Source organism: Microcebus murinus, chromosome 5, assembly GCF_040939455.1.
Source record: "Microcebus murinus isolate Inina chromosome 5, M.murinus_Inina_mat1.0, whole genome shotgun sequence".
Lineage (NCBI taxonomy): Eukaryota > Metazoa > Chordata > Mammalia > Primates > Cheirogaleidae > Microcebus > Microcebus murinus.
Genome location: NC_134108.1, coordinates 100,558 through 123,612, shown reverse-complemented (window position 1 = coordinate 123,612; position 23,055 = coordinate 100,558). Strand labels below are relative to the sequence as shown.

The window sequence follows — 23,055 nt, the reverse complement described above, 5'->3', positions numbered from 1 at the left end:
ATACCTAGTTTATACAAAGATGAAAAATGTACATTTTGAATGGGATAGTCTACAATTTTTAGTTAGGACATTGTGATAACTTTAGGTATCCATCTGACCAGGTTAAGGGATACCAAAATAGCCATTAAAGCATTATTCCCGGGTGCTTCTGTGAGGGTTTCTCCGGAGATTAGCTTGAGAGTTGGTGGACTCAGTGGGCACCAGCCAGTAAAACGAGCCCAGATGGAAGGAAAAGGCAGAGAGGACCTACACCTGCTCCTGCTCCCGGAGCCACAACGCCTGGTTCTCCAGCTCCCGGAGACTGGACGGGCACCACCCTGTTCTCAGGCCTTCGGTCTTGGACTGATTTCTCAGCCTCCTCCACCGAGTGGCCAACTTCTCATAAATCCCTTCTCATCCTCCCTCTCCATAAAGCCTCTGAGCCCTGTCTCTGGAGAATCTGACACAGACACTGTCAGAGAAACGGGAGCACAGTCCTACCACTGACCCAGTGCCCAGGACAGCGTCGAACAGATGTCTGTTGTGAATTTTCACAATGTGTATATACTAGGAATTGTTGATAATCTGAATTCAATTCTTTTCAACAAGAGGCAAAATAAACAAAAGTAGTTCCATTACACCACAGGTTGTCCTGCAAGGAAGCAAATCATAGCTACTAGGTTATGTGTAATCCAACCTGTTCAACACCAAGAAAATTACTCAAATATTATAATGGAGTTAAAATGTATTTAATAGTTCTAAAACAAAAAATTCTTTGAAATGTAGGTCTCAATTTTAACATTACTAAATTGTTTATAAAAATTAACCCAGGTTTCTGCCTAAAGCCTATGTAAAGGGCTATTTCCTTTTACGATTTTATTTTGAAGATTTTTTTCCAAGACAGCTATTCCAGACTGCTTGTTTAACAGTCCAGGGAATGAGAAATCTTTACCATATTCCATTTATATCCACTAAAGTTTTACTAAAACCCTGGTAAAACACTGCCCCATCTGGGTGGGTGAAAGGTCCCTCAAGCAAGCTGGTGAGGTAAATAAGTTTGCCAAAAAGGTCAACTTTTCCAGATAAATTCCTTGCTCCTGAGTGTAAGGAAAAACTGACATGACCCGTTTTTCTCCCTCAAAGATAAAAATACCTCTGAAAGAAAAGTGGGAAGAATGAAGAAAATGAAAAGAAGTCTGACTTCCTAGAACTGTCTTGCTGAGAGAAGACACATAACAAAACGAGCACTTCAGGTTGTTTTAATAAACAAATTTGTCGACAGTTCCAAGGTACAACAGCAGCCAGTTCTGCAGGAAGGGGCAGCTCAGTCCTTCCTCAGGGGAACCGTCTCCTCCCGGGTGCCGTCTCTGGTCACAATGCAGATCCTGAGCGCGTCCCCGGTGTACACATCCCTCTCGGCCGCAGAAATGAAGACGTCTTTCACCAGCCGCATGGCTCTATCCAAGGACAGCGGGACGTGCTCCACATTCTGCATGTTCTTAAAACCAACCTGGTGGGGCAGGAAACCCAGTTGAGGAGTCACATGGCAGCACACACAAAGGAAGGTTCAAGTCCCCCCAAATACCCTCAAATGCCTGAGGATTCACAATCACATCAACACAAAATTAAAATTGAAACCCTTCCAGACCCTGCTGGATTACACACACCAGAAATCTGACGAGTTCCATGCAAAGTTCCACCTCTGAGGAACACATGCTCTAGAGCTAGAAGATGTGCTCTGACCAGGAAGCAGCCAGGAGGGCCCGGCACAGCCCCGAACAGAGTCTGCTCGGAGAAGGGCTTCAGCAGGGAGGATGCTGGGCAGGCAGGGACGAGCTGCAGCTGAAGCCCAGGCACCCAGAGCAGATGTGGGGTGGAGTCAGGAAGAGCACGTCACCGCAGGGAAAAGCAGGTCCGGGGGTAGCGTGGGATGACAGGAGACAGGCAAAGGGGTAGCGAGACAGGACACCCTTAGAAAAGTGAGGGAGGAACCAGGGAGGTGTGGAGGCAGAAAGGACAGCATCGTAATTCGGTGATGCAGGCCTGAGTCTAGCCAGCAGTAACGGAACACAGGGACAAACTAAAAATACAGTTGACCTTGGAACAACATGGATCTGAAATTCTCAGGTCCACTTATACAGGGGTTTTTTTTCCAATAAATATATAGGAAAACATTTTGGAAATTTGCAACTATTTGGAAAAACTCACAGTGTAGCCTAGAAATATTCAAAAAAATTAAGAAAAAGTCAGGTATGTCACGAATGCATAAAATATATGTACATACCAGTCTATTTTACCATTTACTACCATAGAACATGCACAAATTATAAAAAGTTAAAACTTATCAAAACTCCCACTTGCAGACCGTACGTGGCACTATTGGCAGTGGAGGGGACAGGAACAGCAGCACCAAAACATAACCGAAAGGACGACTGCCGCACGCTGTGCTGCCACAGTCACTCCACAGCCACCTGGGTTGCCAGCACGACGCAAATGCCACGAGATGCCTGTCATCTCCACGAGTCACTCACCTCTCCTGTCAACTGCTGCTACAGCAGAAAGTGATCTCTCTGGTTCTCACTATTTCCCATCATGTTTAGCACAGTACCATAAACTGTGAGTAACACCATGGGACCCCTACCCAGTGGTACTAGGGACTGGAAGTGCTTCTAAGAACCAGACAGAAGTCATGATCTTACAAGAAAAAGTTGAATTGCTTGATATGTACTATATACTGAGGCCTGCAGCTGTGGATGCCCATTTTAGATAATTCATCTTGTAAACAGACGACGTAAACTGTGTTGACAAATACAAGACAGCGCTGTAAATACAGCTTCTCTTATGATTTTTGTAACATTTTCCTTACGATTTTCCTAATAACATATTTTCTCTTACATCTTATTGTAAGATACAGTATATAATACATATAAGATACAACATATGTGTTAACTATTTATGTTATTGGTAACTTTTTAAGGAATCAAAGTTGTAAGTGGATTTTTGGCTGCTCATGGAGTCGGCAGCCCAATCCTGGCATTGTTCGAGGGTCAACTGTACACATAGGCAATAAAATACAAAATGAAGCAACATGGCAATGGTAAGGGGGAGATGACCTTCATCGTAAGGTGATACAGATGCCAAGAGGAGAACTGAACACACAGACCAATCACTGCAGACAAGAGAGCCTCAGTCACGAGGATACAGGAACAATCAGAGCCATGGAAGTAGGAGTGGACCCGCCAGAGAGCAGGCAGAGCACACACAGCGAGACGGGAAGGTGTGGATGGACAAGTCAGCAAGACAAACTCGGCAACAATTTATGAGAAAGCCTTTCTATCCATCTCTGCTCTCCTAAGCTATTGATGAGAATGTGGAAGAAGGCACTGCACACGAACACAACAACCTGGACACAGCGTATTACCTGGTTATCGAGCAGAGGCTGCAGCATGGCACTTGCTGAGCCTCCGGCCTTGAAGGAGTCTCTCTGGTAGGACCCCACTGGGTCAAAGCTGTACACAGCTCCCTTTCCTTAAAGAAGAAAACAGTCTTCATGAGGACGGCACCCTGATCATCATCCCAGAACGTGGCAAAAATAAACCCAGTCAAAAAGACACAAAACGGACCACCAACTTGGCTAAAGTTTCTTTCAGTCAATAGAACAGTCACTGCGGCACAGGTGACAGCTGGGACACGGTCGCTGTGGCACAAGTGACACCCAGCAGACAGCCTGGCTCCTCAGGGTTGCTCCACCACCTAGAGCTTGGAATGTGGTCAGAGGCAAGAGGTTCCACACCCTGTCACTCCTGACCACCAGAAACTTTAGGTTCTCTTTAAGCTAATGTCACTGATTACTGTCCTGTGTCCCCACAACATGTACGTGGTTTCACAGATGTACTGGCCAATGCTTACAGGACCTGTTGTGAGTTCTGACCAAACTCCTCATGACATTCCTAGAAAAACAAACTAGTGTAGTTTTGTACAGATTTGATAGTCATCAATACTATGAAAACCAATATATAATAAAAAAGGGATTTCAGAAAAACAAAAATGCCACATATGAAAGAACACCTTTGCCCAAAATGTAACTGTTGCTTTGCGCTACCAGAATTATAAAGAATCACTGCTTTTTTTCTATAAGAAAAACAGGATCTGAATTCACCCATTCTTAAAAGAGAACTGTGTGTAGCTGGGGAAATGGGTCTCTCAGACTTTCCTGAATTAAGTAATAATTATGCTGTTTTAAGAGCAGCAGAATCTATCAAAATGTAAAAGTACACACCTTATGACACAGTAATGATCTCACTTATGGAATAGAATTTGCCCTACAAAAATGTTTATGTAAACACATAAAGCAATATGAACAAAGAGCACATTTCTGTATTATATAAAAGAGCCAAAAATTACAAGCAACCCAAAATCCATGAGTGGAAAAGTGGCACACCTGCATGATGGAAAGCTAGGCAGAGTGAAAAGGTACGACAGCAAACCCAGGAACTAGTCTGCTCAGGTGCAAACCCTGCCTCCACCACACTGACTGTGAGGCCTGATGAGGTTGCTTTTTTCAGTTGTGAAATAAGAACAATATTTAATACAATCACCTCAGAGAGTTATAAAGTGATGTTAATTTGCATAAATAATTTCTGATACACCGAGCATGTTCCTTGTACGTTAGATGTGCACATTACTACTGTTTGGTAGCCTAGGAAGACGAAGACTTATATATACGTGGGGATTTGGGAACACATTCACAAAACAAAGTAAAATGAAGAGAGTGCTGTTATATGTACAGTACAACCCAATTTTTGTTTAAAAGCCTAAGAAAACTGTATATATGTTTGTATTAATATAAGCACAAAAATAGTACAGAGGCCAGGCACAGTGGCTCACACCTATAATCCCAGCACTTTGGGATGCTGAGGATGGAGGATTGTTTGAGGCCAGGAGTTTGAGATCAGCCTGGACAACATAATAAGACCCTGTCTCTACAAAAACGTCTGGATTGCTAAATAGCAAACTATAGTTCGTTATTTTGAGAGTGGGATTGGGGACAAGAAAAGAGAGGATTCATTTTACATGTTTCTGTATTATTTGAGTTTATTACAAATAATACATGTAACACTGCAATTTTTAAAAGGGCCTTTTAAAAACAACTGTGTTCTGGATGTGAAATATCATGAATCGTTCACAAGATATAACTTAAAAATGACATAACTTCTTATTTGAAATAAGGAAAAAATATACATATAACCGATTCTGAAAAGACATTACATGCCAGAACTGAAACACTGCAGTAGTTTCCCTGGGAGGTGTGAGACAGGGACAGTCTCCCTGCTATCCACAGGAAAACCGCCACTGTTAGTTTTGTGTCTTTCTTCTGCAGAATCATGTAGGATTGAATTCCCTGCTGAAGAAGGCAGCATCTGAGGTCACCTAAGAAAATCTGGGGAAGTATTTTTGCAAGCTTGGGACAAAAAACAGGATCACTGTGAGCAGTCCACTAGCCTCAACATACACAGACAGAAAGGGATCTAAGGTGTAAAGGAACCAATATCTTTCATGAGGCTGATAGGCCACAAGTAAAATAAGGCCCAAAGGCTTTACCCAAGGGTAGAACCAATCTTAGAAAATCACACACCAAAAAGAAAGAGTGGGATATGTTCAAGAATAGAATTTCAAAGACCTTCTAGAAAGAGCATGAGACACATTTGTAAAATCAGTGCAGAATAGCATAAATCTTGACTATCAATTGTTTTTCCTCATCAAGATAAATTTCAAAAAGCCTAATGATTTCAACATAAAAAATAAAATGAGACAAGTCTTATAAAGAAACACAGGTAAGCTTCGGATGGGGAAGGCTTTTCAAACAAGGTAAAAACTCAATACTATAAAGAAAACATTGACAGATTTGACTGTATGACACTCAGAAACTTCTGTATAGCAAAAGACAACCCCAAAAAGAGGCAAAGAACGTTCTTGGGGGACATCTATATACTCATGACAGAGGGCTGACACATCTGAATGTAGTTCTTGAAAATTTTAGAAAAAACTAAACTGCAAATAAAGAAATGAGCAAAAGTTAATATATGGGTCTTCTAAAGAAGAGATGAAAAAAGTCAATAAGTATATGAAAAGGTGCCCCCCCTCCCCAATATACATACATAAAGTAAAACAATAAAATATGGCCGGGCGTGGTGGCTCACACCTGCAATCCCAGCACTCTGGGAGGCCAAGGCAGGCAAATCGTTTGAGCTCAGGAGGTCAAGACCAGCCTGAGCAAGAGTGAGATCCCATCTCTACTAAAAAAATAGAAAGAAATTAGCTGGACAACTAAAAACATATATAGTAAAATTAGCCTGTAGTCCCAGCTATTTGGGAGGCTGAGGCAGGAGGATCGCTTGAGCCCAGGTGTTTGAGGTTGCTGTGAGCTAGGCTGACGCCATAGCACTCTAGCCTGGGCAACAGAGTGAGACTCTGTCTCAAAAACAAACAAACAAAACAAAAAATAAATAAATAAATAAAACATTTAATGGGCAAAGGTATGTTTACAATGTTGATTCTGACACCGGGAAGGTTAGATAATAAAAGAGGCACTAATGCCCCCTGCTGGTAGAGTGCATTGGTACACATCTCTGAAGGACAGGCCAATAATGATCAACAAAATGCAAAAGGAAAAAAAATCCTGACCCAATAATTCAATGACTAGGAATTTATTTCAGGAAGATATGCATAATTGGAGAAGTACACAAAATGTATGTATAAGGAAGTTCAACATATTATTTATATTAAGAAAACTGGAAATAACCTAAATTAATGCCCTTTAGAGAATTATGGTATAGCGACATACTGTCTCATTCAGCTATTAAAAATCATTATGGGCTAGGTACAATGACTCATGCCCGTAGCACCAGCACTTTGGGAGGCTGAGGTGGGAGGATTGCTTGAAGCCCAGAGTTTGACACCAGCCTGGGCAACATAGTGAGATCCTATCTCTAAAAAAATCAAATAAAAAAATCAGCTGGACGTGGTGGTGCACACCTGTAGTCCCAGCTACTCAGGAGGTTGAGCTTGAGCCCAGGAGTTCAGCGCTGCAGTGAGCTATGCTATGATGGTGTCATTGCACTATAGCCTGGGAGATACAATCAGTCCCTGTCTGGTAAAAAAAAAAATCATTATGCATATAGCTTAAAACTATCTCCATGACAATACAACCAAAGTACAGTGACAGAGAAACATATATACTGTCGTACTTACATAATAAAACTGCTTGAGTGTGTGTATAAGTGTGTACTTGTTTTCACTGCAGAGTAACTGAGACCACCATGACAGCGGCTAGGAGGTTAAAGACACAGAGGTTGGAGCAGAGAGGGGCTGACAATGAGGAACAGCTGTGGCCCCACAGCCCTGACATCTCGGGAAGGAGCACTGCTCTCCACTGACACAGAAGATAAAACATAGTCTCTCCAGACGTCAGCAGAGGCTCTGGATTGGGGGCCCAGGCTCAAGAGAAGTAAAGGGGGAACAAAGCACAAGAAACGGGAAGCTGACACACACAGAACAGAGACCTCGCCCTCCTCCTCCTCCTCCTCCTCTCCCTAGAAAGCTGCCAGTCATCCTCCCACAGCCCCACCCATCCCAAGCCAAAGAGTTAAGGAACTTTCATCAGAAGAGGATGCTGGTAGACACAGACACGCAACATACACCGTCACAATCAGATTGTGGTATATCACTCTCCAGTATGAATGGATAGGCAAAAATCTACAGAAATCTGAAGGAAGCCTCTAACACATAAGACAGAGGCCAAAAATAAACACACAAAATTTAAAAAGCAATCTGATGAAATGCACAGAACACAAGAGAACATTGAAGAAAGTACAAAAATATCTAACAAAAATATAATTAAAAAAAATAAAGCCAGAAAATAAGAAATAGTTGTTGGAAATTAATGATACCAGAAATATAAGCAATCCATGAAGTATGAAAACCTAGCTGAGGAGATCTTCATAAAGTAGAATAAGGCCAAGAGGTGGACAGCATGTGGGCACACAATAAACACAGGGTCAAGTGGTCACAGTCCAGGTGGCTGTGGAAAAGGTGGGGGGGGGAGGCAGAGAAAAGAGAAAAGGCCCCAGACAAGGAACGTCACTATGAAACTGCACACCAGGGTAAAGAAAAGATCTCAAAAGCCAAGGTAAAAGCAGAGTCTCGAAAAGGTTTCCTGATTACTTTCTTCAGAAATCTCTTCAGAAATAAATGCCCCCTGGGGGATGGGCATGCTTGAAGCTGACTCAAGGGGGTAGGGGGGACATGGGCAATATATATAACCTTAACGTTTGTACCCCTATAATATGCTGAAATAAAAAAAAAAAAAGAAAGAAAGAAATGCCTCCCAAATAAGGAAATAAGCTGAGAGGAAAGCATGGGGTCCAGCAATCAGGGAGTCAGAGCCAGGAGCAAGGCAAAGGGAACTCCTGCAGGGATGACCAAGGAGCCCAGGGTGGCAACTGGTCCCTCCTGTAGTAAGGGGCAGTGGAGCCCCCAGATGACCTGCATTCAGAGCATGAAAAGAAGTGATGGAAGGTTTAAAGAAGCCCAAGCCAATCAGAAAGAGAGTTACCTCCCAGTAAAACAAAACTATTGTATAACAAAGGAAATATCATAGTATACGATTATACTTGGCACAACAAACATCAATATTTACCTGGTTATAATAAAAACATTAAATACATGTTTTATCAAAAGTATGATGTGTTATGGGAGGACGCTAATGATCCATCATCTACCAGAACGGAAATCAACAGATATCCCAACAACAAACGATGGTATCTCAATAGATTGCAATATAAATACAGTATTCTGGAAATGGAGGTAAGTAACAGAAAATATAGGTAAAAGAGCTGAAAACTATCTTGGGCAATGGAAAAAGAAAACAGGATTGCTTCATTACCCACATAAATTCTTCTATAAAAGAACAATTAAAGCATACCAGATAAAGATTAGAAAGATGGTTGTAAAGATGTCTGAGACCACCACCAAAAGTACTGAAAATTAAAGAACAGGGCTCTGAAGTCAACGTACCCAAACCCAAATCTCAAATCTTTCCTGGATTAGTCTGACTCTCAGAAAAACTCAAAGGATGTTGTCTGGCCTGTGGAAATTCAATGGCAGCTATTTCTTCTGTTGCTAAAATCCGAATCTATGACTCGCGCATTCATGAAGGCATGTGTGAGTCCAAAGGCACATGCTGCATCCAGCATGCTAAGTGAGGCAAACTAACCTATGGCTAAAATTTAATTACCCAGATTAAAGGTAATTCATTTCTATTTACCATTTCTATACTTCATACCTTCTTAGTTTTCAAGTAAGGTTGAAAGCCTTAAAAAGAAATTATGTAGGCCTAATTTGCCTACTCCCAAACCATGGCAGGTAAAAGGATCAGAATGCTCCCAAGGCCCCACATCGGGTAGAGTTAAGAGTCAGAGAGAGAGAACAAAGAAAAAGCTCACGGGACCAAAAAGGACAGGAGTAAACACCTGGGCTGTAGGGAGCTGAGAACCACACAGCACTGTCCCTCAGTCCCCTGCTTTCTTTCTGTGTCAACTGAGAAGCACACAGTGCCATGACCACTCTATGACCCAGCCAGCTGCACGTTTCCCCCTGGAGGCCTGAATCCAGGCTAGGCCCTTGAACATTCCCAGGCACCAATAAAGCCATTCAAGTTGTTGCCTGAAAACACTGAGAGATTAACCCTGTTGCGAAACTAGCCCCAGGTCTGAACCAAATTCCTTAAACCTCCATACAAACTCCATAACCAGACCCTCTCATCGTGGACATGCTTAGGTAAAACATCTCTTTTCTTCACTGCCTGCCACGGGACTGCTGCAGCCTCTGCACGTAAGTTTCCCTAGAAAAGGCTTTGGATGGGTCACCCTGGCATTCAGTGCTTCCTTCTTTGGACCCCAACTACGCTTGGGGTAGCCCCTTGTGTGAACTCCCCTGCCACCACTTTAGGGGCAACTCCAGCCACAGGTTCAGCCAGACTGAACATAGAAAATGGACTTACTCCAATGATAGCCTGATCTAGATACTTCTGTAGCTTCTCATCACAAAGCACTACTCTATATGGTGGCACAGATCTGTCCTGGCAGACTGTACTTGGTTTCTGGAAGCAACCAAAAGCCAATCCAAATCAGAACTCATGGAAAACACTGGTGCCCATGTGGGTAACATAGCTTTGGATCAAAAACAGAATAGAAATGTCAGGTAACAAGACTAATTTTCTCAGGCATACCTGGTCTGATTCACAGAAAATCAAAGAGGTGTTTAAAAATGTTCTGAGCTGGACACGGCGCCAAGCCTATAGTCTTAGCTACTGGAGAGGCTGAGGCAGGAGGATGGCTTGAGCCCAGAAGTTTGGGGTTACAGTGAGCTACGATCAATCGTGCCACTGCACTCCAGCCTGGGCAACAGAGTGAGACTCTATCCTTAAAAAAACAAACCCTAATTACCTGACATCTCAGAGACCACTTTTAAGTAACTTCTTTAAGTGCATTTGTTAATAACTGTCAATACTCAGAATCATATTTAGGTCAAGTTTCTCAATGTCAGATTCCTTTCTGTAAGGTAAGAATGCTAATTATTTACTTCTAACTCATGCGAGATCCTGAAAAAATAGTAAAATAACTGGCTGCTCCACATTCACAATTAGAGCTTTAACACAGTATTGTTTTGTGCCTTTGGATACCATTTGTTTTCCTTTTAGCTTCGGTTTTTTCATCACTTTCATTATCAGAAAATGAAGTAGTTGCACTAGATGTCGTTTGTGGTTCTTTTCGACTCTAAATGGAAACTCCTATGTCTAGGAAATGCAAACATCCCCTCCCCCCAATTTTCCAGAAAGAAATCATTCTACCTTCTTCATCAAGTCCACCGATGATGTTGTAAACATAGTATGGAAAGAAGCGCCTTGAATACAGGATCGTAGACAGCATTGCAGCAATTGCCCCCGTGGTCATGGCCTTATTATTGGAATGTTTATACATCTGCAATTATTGGTAAAAACAACAGGCATGTAGAAGGCAGAATCTGTTATAAACTACAACGAACAACAGTATGAAGAATAAATGCACTAGCACTCTAGGAGGCCGAGGCGGATGGATTGCTCAAGGTCAGGAGTTCGAAACCAGCCTGAGCCAAGAGCGAGACCCCGTCTCTACTAAAAATAGAAATAAATTAATTGACCAACAAAAAATATATATACGAAAAATTAGCTGGGCACAGTGGTGCGTGCCTGTAGTCCCAGCTACTCAGGAGGCTGAGGAAGTAGGGTCGTTTGAGCCCAGGAGATTGAGGTTGCTGTGAGCTAGCTAGGCTGGTACCACAGCACTCACTCTAGCTGGGCAACAAAGTGAGACTCTGTCTCAAAAAACAAAAACAAAACAGAGTAAATGCAGCACTCTGGGAGGCCAAGGCGGGCAGATCACTCAAGGTCAGGAGTTAAAAACCAGCCTGAACAAGAGCGAGACCCTGTTTCTAGTAAAAATAGAAATTAATTGGCCAACTAAAAATATATAGAAAAAATTAGCTGCGTGGCACATGCCTGTAGTCCCAGCTACTCGGGAGGCTGAGGCAGGAGGATTGCTTGAGCCCAGGAGTTTGAGGTTGCTATGAACAGGGCTGAAGCCACGGCACTCTAGCTGGGGCAACAGAGTGAGACTCTGTCTCAAAAAAAAAAAAAAAAAAAAAAGAGAAGGAGAAAGGGGGAAAGCGGGAAGGGAAAGAAAAGATAAAAGTTATAAAAAAAATTCTTGGCCAGCATGGTGGCTCACACCTATAATCTCAGGACTTTGGGAGGCCAGGCAGGAGGATCATTATCTGAGGTCAGAAGTTCAAGAGCAGCTTGGGCAACATACTGAGACTCTACCTATACCAAAAAATAAATAAACAATAGCCAGGTATGGTGGCAGGAGCCTGTAGAGCTAGCTACCCAGAGGCTGAGCCAGGAGGATCACTTGAGCCCAGAAGTTAGAGGTACATCACTGCACTGTAGCCTGGGTGACGATGCAAGACACTGTCTCACCCCCAAACAAAAATATACTAATATCATTTCATTTCAAAACCAAGCACCAACATTTATTCACTTAAGCAATAATCTAGGAAAGAAAACATTTTAGGAATGGTGTGTATTATGTGGAACTCACTGTTCTTTGAATTATTACATAAATATGCCAATAAGTGGAAGTCATTAAATTTTCCAATGTAAGTAAATGTTCTAAAAAGATACCAACAATTGATAAATATGAAGTGAAATCATTTCTACACATTCAAAAAGCCAAGTGTCAGTTAAATAAACACATTACATACTCCAATGACTATGCCATCACCTGTGAGTGTAAACAATCTCAAGTGTTATTCACAACAGGCAAAAGACAGCACAACCACCTGATGACCCTTTGTGCAGGCTGAGAGGCCCGTCAGGTGATGGGTGTTAACGGTTTCTGTTTTGCCTTTTCCCCCTGGCTATTCCCTACTGTTCCTGCCTGTGCGTTCTGCCAACTAAGAGCACAACGCTGTAGGAAGGAAAGCTCAGCTGATGGCAAACCAAGCATCATTCTGTGGCCGCCTGCCACAGAAACTGGACTGCTCCATTTTTGAAGGAAGAATATCTTCAGAAGAACCCCATTCAGGCAACCTGTGCAAAGGTGGAGAACTCTTTGCATGGTGCAGAGATCTGAACAAATAGAATGTGCTGCAGTTTCACACTATGATACTTTAATGATCCCGCAGTGATGGCATTTCACCTGCTAACTTAGTACCTTTCCAATTATTCTGTGCAACAGTCATGCTGAAGGAGTAAAAGAATAAAAGAATCTCATGGAATTGCTGTAATGTTTTTTTAAATGTAGATAGGGTCTTGCTCTGTCACCCCAGCAAAAGTGCACTGGCATCTCTGTAGCTCACTGCAATCTCCAACTCCTGGGCTCAAGCCAATCTCCTGCCTCAGCTGGGACTATACATGCATGCCACCACACCCAGCTAATTTTTCAATTTTTTTGTAGAGACAGGGTCTCGCTGTTGCTCTGGCTGGTCTCAAACTCCTGACCCTCAAGTGGTCCTCCTGCCTCGGCCTCCCAAAGTGTTAGGATTACAGGTATAAGGCACTGTGCCTGGCCTGCTATTAATTTTCAATAAAGCAGTCATGTACAAAAGCATCTACCTTTAGTCTTGCTTCGATAATCTTTGTCAGGGTAAGACAGTCTCCATGAAAACCACTGCATCCAATGACTGTTTTGTCTGTTCTGTAAAAAGCACATTTCAGGAAAATGAGTTGGTTAGACAGTAAAGTAAAACATCTCTTGGGGGCAATTTTAAATTTAAAACTATTACCATACATTAGCCCGCTTTTAGGGCGGGCTGTGTGTGTGTGCGTGTATTCCTACATCTCACTCCTTACATCAAATGAATTATAGGCAGATCAAAATGCCAGGAAAAAGGGCAACAATGAATAGACTAAAGAAAACATGGGTCAATTTTTTACCATCTTGGGCTCAAAAAGGCAGATTTAAACATAACACAAACCAAAGGCCACACAGAAAAAAAATCTGACTACATAAAAAGTCAAAACTTACACAGAGAAAAATACTATGAACAGCTTTAAAAAACTAAGAAAATATATCTATGGCACATAAGATCAAAGTCTGATATTAATTTCCACAGTCTACAAAGAATTCCTACAAATAAGAAAAGCATTAACAACATAATGGAAAGATGGGTAATGTTCTACAGACAGACAAGCACAGAAAGAGACAGTCACCATAAACGTAAGAAAAGCACCTCCATGTCACTCAGAAATCCAAATCCAAACAAGAGACAACTTGAATCAACTAGACTGGCTATTAATACCTAACCAATGCTGGTGAGGTTGTGGAAAATGGGGACTTTCAGATACATGGAAACAGTATTAACTGATCTAACTTCTTAGATAGGCAATTTGGCAGTATGTAGTAAAAATGCAAACTCACATTACTTTCACTCAATAATTCTATTGCCAGAAATCCATCTCATCAATACACTTGTACAACTTTACAAAGGTAAGCTCTAGGATCACCTCTAATTATAAGACAACCTAAATGCCCACCAGTATGGAAGTGATTAAATTTTGGTGCATCCATACAAATTCAACCCTGTATCTCAAAAAATTAGTTCCTAAATCTTGATATCAATCTATGAGGAAACCTACCAATCTTGTCAAGAAGTATTTGACGGAGGTCACATGATAAACTCCTCCTTTCGGAAGCTTATGAATGACTCACAAACCACACCTGTCCTACCAGGGGAGTAGTAGATACCGGTGGGCCATCACTTGCATTCCCAGATCTACAGCACAGCCCACCTCTCGGCGCTGAGTTACAGACCTCCAGTTGCCTATAAGGCTTTACCACTTTTACTACCAAGATGGGCTAGCAATACCAACAGGGAAGGACAAAATCTTAGAACTTAAGATGCTTTTCCCAAATATCCAGATGCATCAAAGGAATGAGAGTTTTCATGCAAAGAATAAAGTCTCAAACGGGTGAGGAAGAGGCAGGCCTGGCTCCAGTCAGCCCCAAAGGACATGGGATGAAGGCTATATAGGTATTCGTTAATGTCATATGTTCCCTACATCCAAAGATGAGCAAAAGCCTATACAACATGGTATCCATAAAGTTATGTTTTTAAAGTTTATGTATGATAGAATATTTACAACTTTCAAATTATACAAGTTACCTTTTTCTCTTAGAAGAGAAAAAAAGGTATTATGGGACCATCATGAAATTAATGGAAAGGAGAAAAGGGCATCAAAATATGGAAACAGGCTGGGCGCGGTGGCTCACGCTTGTAATCCTAGCAATTTGGGAGGCCGAGGCGGGCGGATTGCTCAAGGTCAGGAGTTCGAAACCAGCCTGAGCGAGACCCCGTCTCTACCAAAAATAGAAAGAAATTAATTGACCAACTAAAAATATATATACAAAAAATTAGCCGGGCATGGTGGCGCATGCCTGTAGTCCCAGCTACTCGGGAGGCTGAGGCAGAAGGATTGCTGTGCCCCTGAGATTGAGGTTGCTGTGAGCTAGGCTAACACCACGGCACTCACTCTAGCCTGGGCAACAAAGTGAGACTCTGTCTCAAAAAAAAAAAAAAAAAAAAATGGAAACAGAAAGAAAGGATTTTAGGAAGATGAAGGCCAACTTCAGCTGGTTTTTAGGTGAAGACATGGGCCATCCCTGGAACCAGGAAAGACATAGCTGTCTTTCTTCACCTACTACCTACATACCACAAGGCCCTGTCCAAAGGGCCCGCACCTCATCAGTCCTACTCCTGTTACAATTCAGGTTATTAAACCTATTAGCACTTTTGTGACTAAACTAGGCATTAATGACCATTTATAAGCATTTCCAAAACTGTTAAATACAAACCACTGCTAATTTGAAATATGTACTGAGATTAATACAGGTATTTCTTATTTCAGTATATATGGCTTTACTTTCATGTTTTAGAAAAAATATGGCTAGCCGATTAAAAATGTGAGCTGTGGATGTAATTGCTTAGGATATATCTAAACTGAATGCTTCAGATAAAAAGGGGGGGTATAGATTTAAAAAAAAACATTTAATGGATTACTGGTGCTACAGTTTGAATGGGTGTCCTCTCCAAAACTCATGTTGAAATTTAATTGCCATTGTGATGGCAGTGAAAGGTCATGGATGCTTTGCCCTCCTAAATGGCCATTACCACAGGAGTGGGGTGGTCCCCTCTTGTTCAAGATCTCTCCCTCTCTTCTGCCCTTCCACCATGTGAAGACACAGCAAGAAAGCCCTCACCAGATGCCAGCCCTTTAATCCTGGGACTTCCTAGCCTCCAAAACTGCGAACCAATAAATTTCTGTTCATTCTATATTTTACTAAGTTTGTGGTATTATGTTACAGCAGCACAAAATGGATTAAGACAAATGGATAGAAGGATGAAAAGATGTGATAAAGTGATTATAGTGAAATGCTAATGATAAGATCTAGGTGATGGCAAAGGAGTGTTCACTGTGAAATTCTTTTATCTATTGTTGTATATTTGAAATTTTTTATGATAAAATGCTGGGGTGAAAACATTTACGTTATCATAAGCACTGCTAGTACCCAGATATAGCAAATATTAAGACTGCGCACTAAATTATTAGGAAATATTAACTTAGAAAATGGTTTTATAGCAAAAATGCAAGATAAGCTCCCAACAGGCACCCTAAAAGCGCATGAAACAAACTGTTTAGAATTGGATTGGCATCTCTTGCAGCATTAAGTCATCAGAAAGACATTGTGAAACGTGTACTTAGAAATGTTTACTTACAATTTGTAACATTTGGGGCTGTCTCGGGTATGAATTGAAAACCCTTCACTCAATCGAGTGTCAGAAGCAACAATTGAAAAATCTTCTCCAGCAATTGCCAATACAGTACTGTGGAAAAAGAGAAAGAAAAAAAAAAATAATTCTTCAGGAAGGCAATCCTCTCCCTCCAAATAAGAGAATGCTGCAGAGTAAGTATGCGGATGAAATATACTCAATATGAACAGGAACAGGATTCAAATGGAGGGGAAGGACTCCTGGCCACAAGTCATCCAGAAAAAAACATAAACCTATATCAGGGCAAAGGCTCCTTGGAAGGAGAAAACTGAAAAGGCACAGAATTATCATCAAAAAATTAAATACCTACCTGTGCAAAGTTCTGATAATACAGAACCATGTCTGTGCCCTTGAGGACTAAGTATAGACAGTCAGTGGTACAAGGAAAGATACACCCTTTTCTCAGGTCAAAGAAGAGATTGTTTTTTTTTTCTTTTTCATTTCTTTATATGGAAGTCCTTGTATAATGTCTAGTATTCAAGTATCTGTTGACAAGTGAACAAAGAACAAACTTTTCCCTGTGTGATTGTACAATTTATTAGCACTCACTGAAGAGGCTCACGGCATGAACTCCAAAAGCTGACTGCCTGGGTTCTAATTCTGGCTCTCCCACTTAGCACAGATGAGGCTGTGGGTAAGCTACTTCTCAAGGCCTCAATTTCCTTATATACAACAGAGATCTTAGCAGCAGCCACCTCATTAAGGTGTTGCAAGGATTAAATGAGTAAAGCCCTTCTAACAGTCCCTGGCATATAACTGGTCCTCTAATAAGCGTTAGCTATTATTTTTGTGACATTACAGTGTGATAACTGAGCACTTGGGCTCTGGAATTACCTGAACCAAAGGCTTACTTTTTTTTTTTTTTTTTTTAAGACAGAGTCTTGCTTTGTTGCCCAGGCTAGAGTGAGTGCCATGGCGTCAGCCTAGCTCACAGCAACCTCAAACTCCTGGGCTCAAGCAATACTACTGCCTCAGCCTCCTGAGTAGCTGGGACTACAGGCATGCGCCACCATGCCCGGCTAATTTTTTCTATATATATTAGCTGGCCAATTAATTTCTTTCTATTTTATAGTAGAGACGGGGTCTCGCTCTTGCTCAGGCTGGTTTCGAACTCCTGACCTTAAGCAATCCGCCCGCCTCGGCCTCCCAGAGTGCTAGGATTATAGGAGTGAGCCACCACGTCCAGCCAAAGGCTTACTTTTGACATTTAACTGCTGTGTGACCTTAGACAAATTCTCCAAGTTCAAGGTAATAACAGCAGTGCCTGTGTTATAAGGTGACTATGGGAATTAAATGACATATTCACACAAAGCACCAAGCACAGTGCCTCACAGAACCTAAGCACTCAGAAAATTTTAGTTACTACTTTTACCGAGATGGCATTTGTGCTAAAGCTCTGAAGCAGAAAAGGATGACATTCCAAGTAAATGAACAGAGGGCAAAGGGAAACAGGTAATAATTTAAATAGTGCAGTCTGGGCACAGTGGCTCACACCTGTAATCCTAGCACTCTGGGAGGCCAAGGAGGGAGGATCACTTAAGATCAGGACTTCGAAACCAGCCTGAGCAAGACCAAGACCCCATCTCTATTAAAAATAGAAAGAAATTAATTGGCCAACTAAAAATATATAGAAAAAAATTAGCCAGACATGGTGGCTCATGCCTGTAGTCCCAGCTACTCAGAAGATTGCTTGAGCCCAGGAGTTTGAGGTTGCTGTGAGCTAAGATGACACCACGGCACTCTAGCCAGGGCAACAGAGTGAGACCCTATCTCAAAAAAAAAAAAAAAAAGAATTTAAAAAAACCCAAACAGTACATTTAAGCAACTTATTCAGGTAGCCCTTTTTGTGTAAACAAGTAGAGGGACATAGCCTTATGTGATGTACAGGATTCCAACTGTAGAAGATCCTAAATGCCAAACTGAAGATTTTGGAATTTTAGCAAGGAACCATGAAGGTTATCTGAGCAATGAGAAAAGTTCCATTTGCAAAGTGGGGTTTTAAGAAGTCTACTCTGGGCTGGGCGTGGTGGCTCATGCCTGTAATCCTAGCACTCTGGGAAGCTGAGGCAGGAGGACTACTTGAGGTCAGGAGTTTAAGACCAGCCTGACAAGATCAAGACCCCGTCTCCACCAAAAATAGAAAAATTAGCCAGGTGCAGTGGCAAGTGCCTGTAGTAAGTACCTGCTACTCAGGAAGCTGAGGCAGAAGGATCCCTTGAGTCCAGGAGTTTGAGGTTGCAGTGAGCTATAATGACACCCACCCTGACAATGACATAATGTGAAATGGGATGAAAACACTATCCCAACAAGACTAACGCCATAGTAAGGAGCAGGATGAACAGGAAGAAACAGGTAAATTCAAAATCATCACAAACACACAAAATGGACACGGTTTTGTATCTATTCAAATGTGTTAGGAACTGGCAAAACCAATTATGACATTGAAGATTATAAATTTGGATGAGTTGAATGATGGCATAATTATAAGGAGTATTTTAAAGAATGAGATACATTGAGAGGAATTAGCTTGCTTTTTGTTTTGTTTACTATCTTGAGTAACAGTGAGAGCAGAAAATCCAGGTGGACATGTTTTACTGAAGCAGCTAGAATTGGGACTCATGAGAGGCAGAACTGAGGAAACAGATTTGGGAATTATCCTCCCAGGGATAAGACACGTGAGAATGCTGAGTGATAAACATGGAAGTGTTTACTTGGTGTTTAACTACATTTAAAAAATTAGAGGAGAAAAATGAAGAGAATTAAGCCTCATTTTGTGGAAACAAAGGCTGCCCAAGAGCCAGCTACAATAAATACATAAGAAAAAGAACAAAGATTGAAAAAAGGCAGCTTGATTGAACAATCAGAAAGTTGTGGCAAAAGCTGCTCAAGAGCCAGCTGCAATAAATAAGAAAAAGAACAAAGATTAAAAAAGGTAACTTGATTAAACAATCAGAAAATTGTAAGTAACTTTTAGGGCAGTAATGGTTTAAACTGGATTACAAGGGCTTAAAAAGTGAGTAATGAGTACTCAATACTGAACAGCTTAAAAATTCTTTTTTTTTTTTTTTTGAGACAGAGTCTCACTGTGTAGCCCTGGCTAGAGTGCAGTGGCGTCAGCATAGCTCACAGCAACCTCAAACTTCTGGGCTCAAGCAATCCTTCTGTCTCAGCCTCCCAAGTAGCTGGGACTACAGGCATATGCCACCATGCCCGGCTACCTTTTTCTATATATATTTTTAGTTGGCCAATTAATTTCTTTCTGTTTTTAGTAGAGACGGTGCCTCACTCTTGCTCAGGCTGGTTTTGAAGTCCTGACCTCGAGCGATCCGCCCGCCTCGGTCTCCCAGAGTGCTAGGATTACAGGTATGAACCACCACACCTGGCCTAAAAATTCTTATTAGGAACTGCCTTATGAAATGGGTCTAATAACCCACCTTATACTATACTTAATTAGCACAGGAAGTGTTAAGAACTGTAATGGAAAAGCACATAGACTCAGTGGAGAGACAGCTATGAATCAAAGGCCTGGCTCAATTGTATGTTAGCTTTGTGACCAGAACAGTTTAACTCCCTCCGAATAAGAGAGGGATTCAACATTTACCTATTATGAGGATTAAATACAACAATGGCATACATGTGTCTCTTGATTCTTTCCCAAAACTATGAAGATAAGGAAATTTAGGTTCAAGATGTTGATAGGTGCCCAAAGACCACACTGTCCTTTAGTGCCAGGACCAAGGCTACAATTGGTCTTTCATTCTCTAACATACTCCAAAATCTGCATTAAAATTTCAAATTTATAATGCCCTGATAAATATTTTTGGTTCTTAAAGAACCATCTGTTTGTTCAAATTGGGTGTGCATGTTGTTTTAATGTACAAAGTTTGATTGGTAAACTGTAACCACTACTTCAATTCATAGTTCTTCATTGTCAAGAGACTTAATCGGAGCATCTTTCTACAACCCTAATTCTTCAGTGTACTACCAAGCAAAAGCATCACTTAAGATAAAGCTAGTAATTAAGAAAAAAAGGCCATGCAAGAATACATGTATTAAAAGGTCCCTGAGTATTTTTTTTTCTGAGCTTAAGCTAAACGGTTTTCTTTTTTTTAAAGCACTGATCAACGAAATTAAGTCTGGCAAACCAATCCCACTTTACTTCTACTTGAAACAACAGAAAATAATCAAGTTGGTTGATCAGACGTTTCGGCTACAGACACAAGTATGCATTGAACACGGACCAAATAATCTTAACTTTTAATCTCAGATGCTAGACCTCTCCCCTCGCCTGCTGTGGCATAACATGTTTAGACGCTACGAAAAGGAAAACTACGTTTTTAAAGGTCTTCCACAGAGCAGAAGCTATGTTTCAATTTCTACTCTGCTGTCTCACTGCAGCAAGGAGCAGGCTGTCCACAGAAAGAGTGTTCTCAATGGCCCGGCTATAAGGCGATGCCCTAAAAACCAAGGCTGTACTCCAATCAGCAGGCGAACCCGAGCAAGGCGGGCAAGACGAGGGGAACACAACCGAGAGGGGACGGCACGGAGGCCCGAGGGGGACAGGGCAGCGCCTTTCCCGCCGTAACCCATCGGCTCAAGCAGAGAGGTGGGAGGGCGAAAGCGAAAGCAGCGGCTCCCAGGGACTTTTACCCTCCGTTGAAAGCGTAGGGCGAAAAGCGCAGTTGCAAAGAGCCCGCAGCGCTGTGCGGCTCCATCCACTGCATCCACTGGTCTCTGCCGGGACCCGAGTAAGCCGCTGCAGAGGACAGCATCGCGCAGCTGTGGTTGAGTCTCCTGCTGTCTCACGGCGAGATGGCGGCTCGGCCGGACGTGGCGCCACTTCCGGCTCCCCCCCCCGGCCTCTCTATCTCGCACTCGTCGTTGCTCCTGGAGGTCAGCGCCCCCGCCTGGCCGGTTGCTATCCAGAAAGCTGACAGAGATGCAAAGGGTTCTTTCCCTAAGAAAGCACTGATACTCCTGATGGACAAAAATTTTAAAGTTTGACCATACCAAAAATTGACAAAACTATTAGAGCCGCAGAAACTCTAGTACCCTATTGGTAGGAGTGTCAATTAGTACAACATTTTGAAAAGGAACTGGCATCATCTGGCAAAGTCGAACATGTACATACCTTATGACCCAGCAATTCCACCCGTGGGTTTATACTCTACCCAGAAGACATGCACGAGAATGTCCACAGAGCATTGTTATTAATGTACTCAAACTGGAAATGAGCCAAATGCCCACAAACAGCAGAAAGGATAAATTAATTCAGTTATAGTCATACAATGGAATATTCCATAGCAAAGAAAATTAACCAACTACAGCTAGCTAGGAGACACAGGGAGGCTACATCAACACGGATGAGTCTTATAAACATAAGGTTGAGCAAAAGAATACATACTACATAACTTAGGGGTATACAATGGCAATGGATAAGAATCCAAACTGTAAAATAACCTAAAGAGGGTTTATTCTGAGCCGAATATGTGCAACCATGGCCCAGAGAGCAACACCCAAGAAGACTTGAGCAAGTGGTCTCACTATTGCTGGGTCACAGTTGATTTTATACATTTCAGGGAGGCAGGAGTTACATGCAAAGTCATAAATCAATACATGGAAGGCTTACATTGGTTTGGCTCAAAAGGCAGAACATCTTGAACCAGGACATTACAGGTTATAGATGGGTTTAAAGATGCTTTGATCTGTAATCAGTTAAAGAAATGAACCTTTTTCTAAAAGCTTGGCATGTTTTAAGTCAAGGAAGTGTGTTAATCAGAGACAAGCCACCGGACATAGACTCAGACTCAAGTGATCTGCTAAGTAAATTGGTGACTTGCAGGGGTGGTTTAAGTTTTGCCTTGCACAGCCGTAGGCCACTTAATGAGTTCCAAAGGATAACTACAAGAAGGGCGGGGGGCATGATGAGGCATGGCTGACCTCCCTTCTCATGGCTATCAACTCAGTTTTAGGAGGGGCTCCATTCGGTCAGCAGGTGGGGACGAGCCTTAAGATTTTATGTTAGTTCACAGTACTTATTCAACTCTCTCCATAGGTTAACACAGTGCAAGATACTGTCCGGGATACAAAAAAGTATATAATATTTCTTATCCTTAAGAAGCTCACGGCCAGGCACAGTGGCTCACGCCTGTAATCCTAGCACTCTGGGAGGCCAAGGAAGGAGGATCGCACAAGGTCAGGAGTTCAAAACCAGCTTGAGCAAGAGTGAGACCCCCGTCTCTACCCAAAAAATAGAAAGAAATTAATTGGCCAACTAAAAATACATAGAAAAAAAATTAGCCGTGCATGGTGGTGCATGCCTGTAGTCCCAGCTACTCGGGAGACTCAGACAGAAGGATTGCTTGAGCCCAGGAGTTTGAGGTTGTTGTGAGCTAGGCTGACGCCAAGGCACTCTAGCCTGGGTGGGCAACAGAGTGAGACTGTGTCTCAAATAAAACCAAAAACGAACAGACAAAAAAGAAGCTCACAACCTCACTGATAATGCAAAATACAAATGAAACAAACAGCACAACACATGACTATGACTACATGAACCATAGAAGGGAGAGATCAAGGCTTGCTAGAGTCCAGTTAAGCACCAGGAAGCGGACCAAGAACTACAGATAGTGTCTGTGACGAAAGTGGCAA

At 42.0% G+C, this 23,055-nt stretch overlaps 1 protein-coding gene across 1 annotated transcript; it reads right to left on the bottom strand.

Moving 5' to 3' along the window:
* Positions 1–1,222: 1,222 nt before the first annotated feature.
* PSMB1 (proteasome 20S subunit beta 1) lies at positions 1,223–21,251 on the bottom strand. Its single transcript, XM_012782547.3, has 6 exons — positions 21,058–21,251; positions 16,354–16,461; positions 13,193–13,274; positions 10,889–11,018; positions 3,401–3,507; positions 1,223–1,489 (listed from the first exon to the last, which is right to left on the bottom strand). Exons 1-6 carry the CDS (start codon positions 21,177–21,179, stop codon positions 1,304–1,306), a joined length of 735 nt encoding a protein of 244 aa, XP_012638001.2. The 5' UTR covers positions 21,180–21,251; the 3' UTR covers positions 1,223–1,303.
* Positions 21,252–23,055: the final 1,804 nt, after the last annotated feature.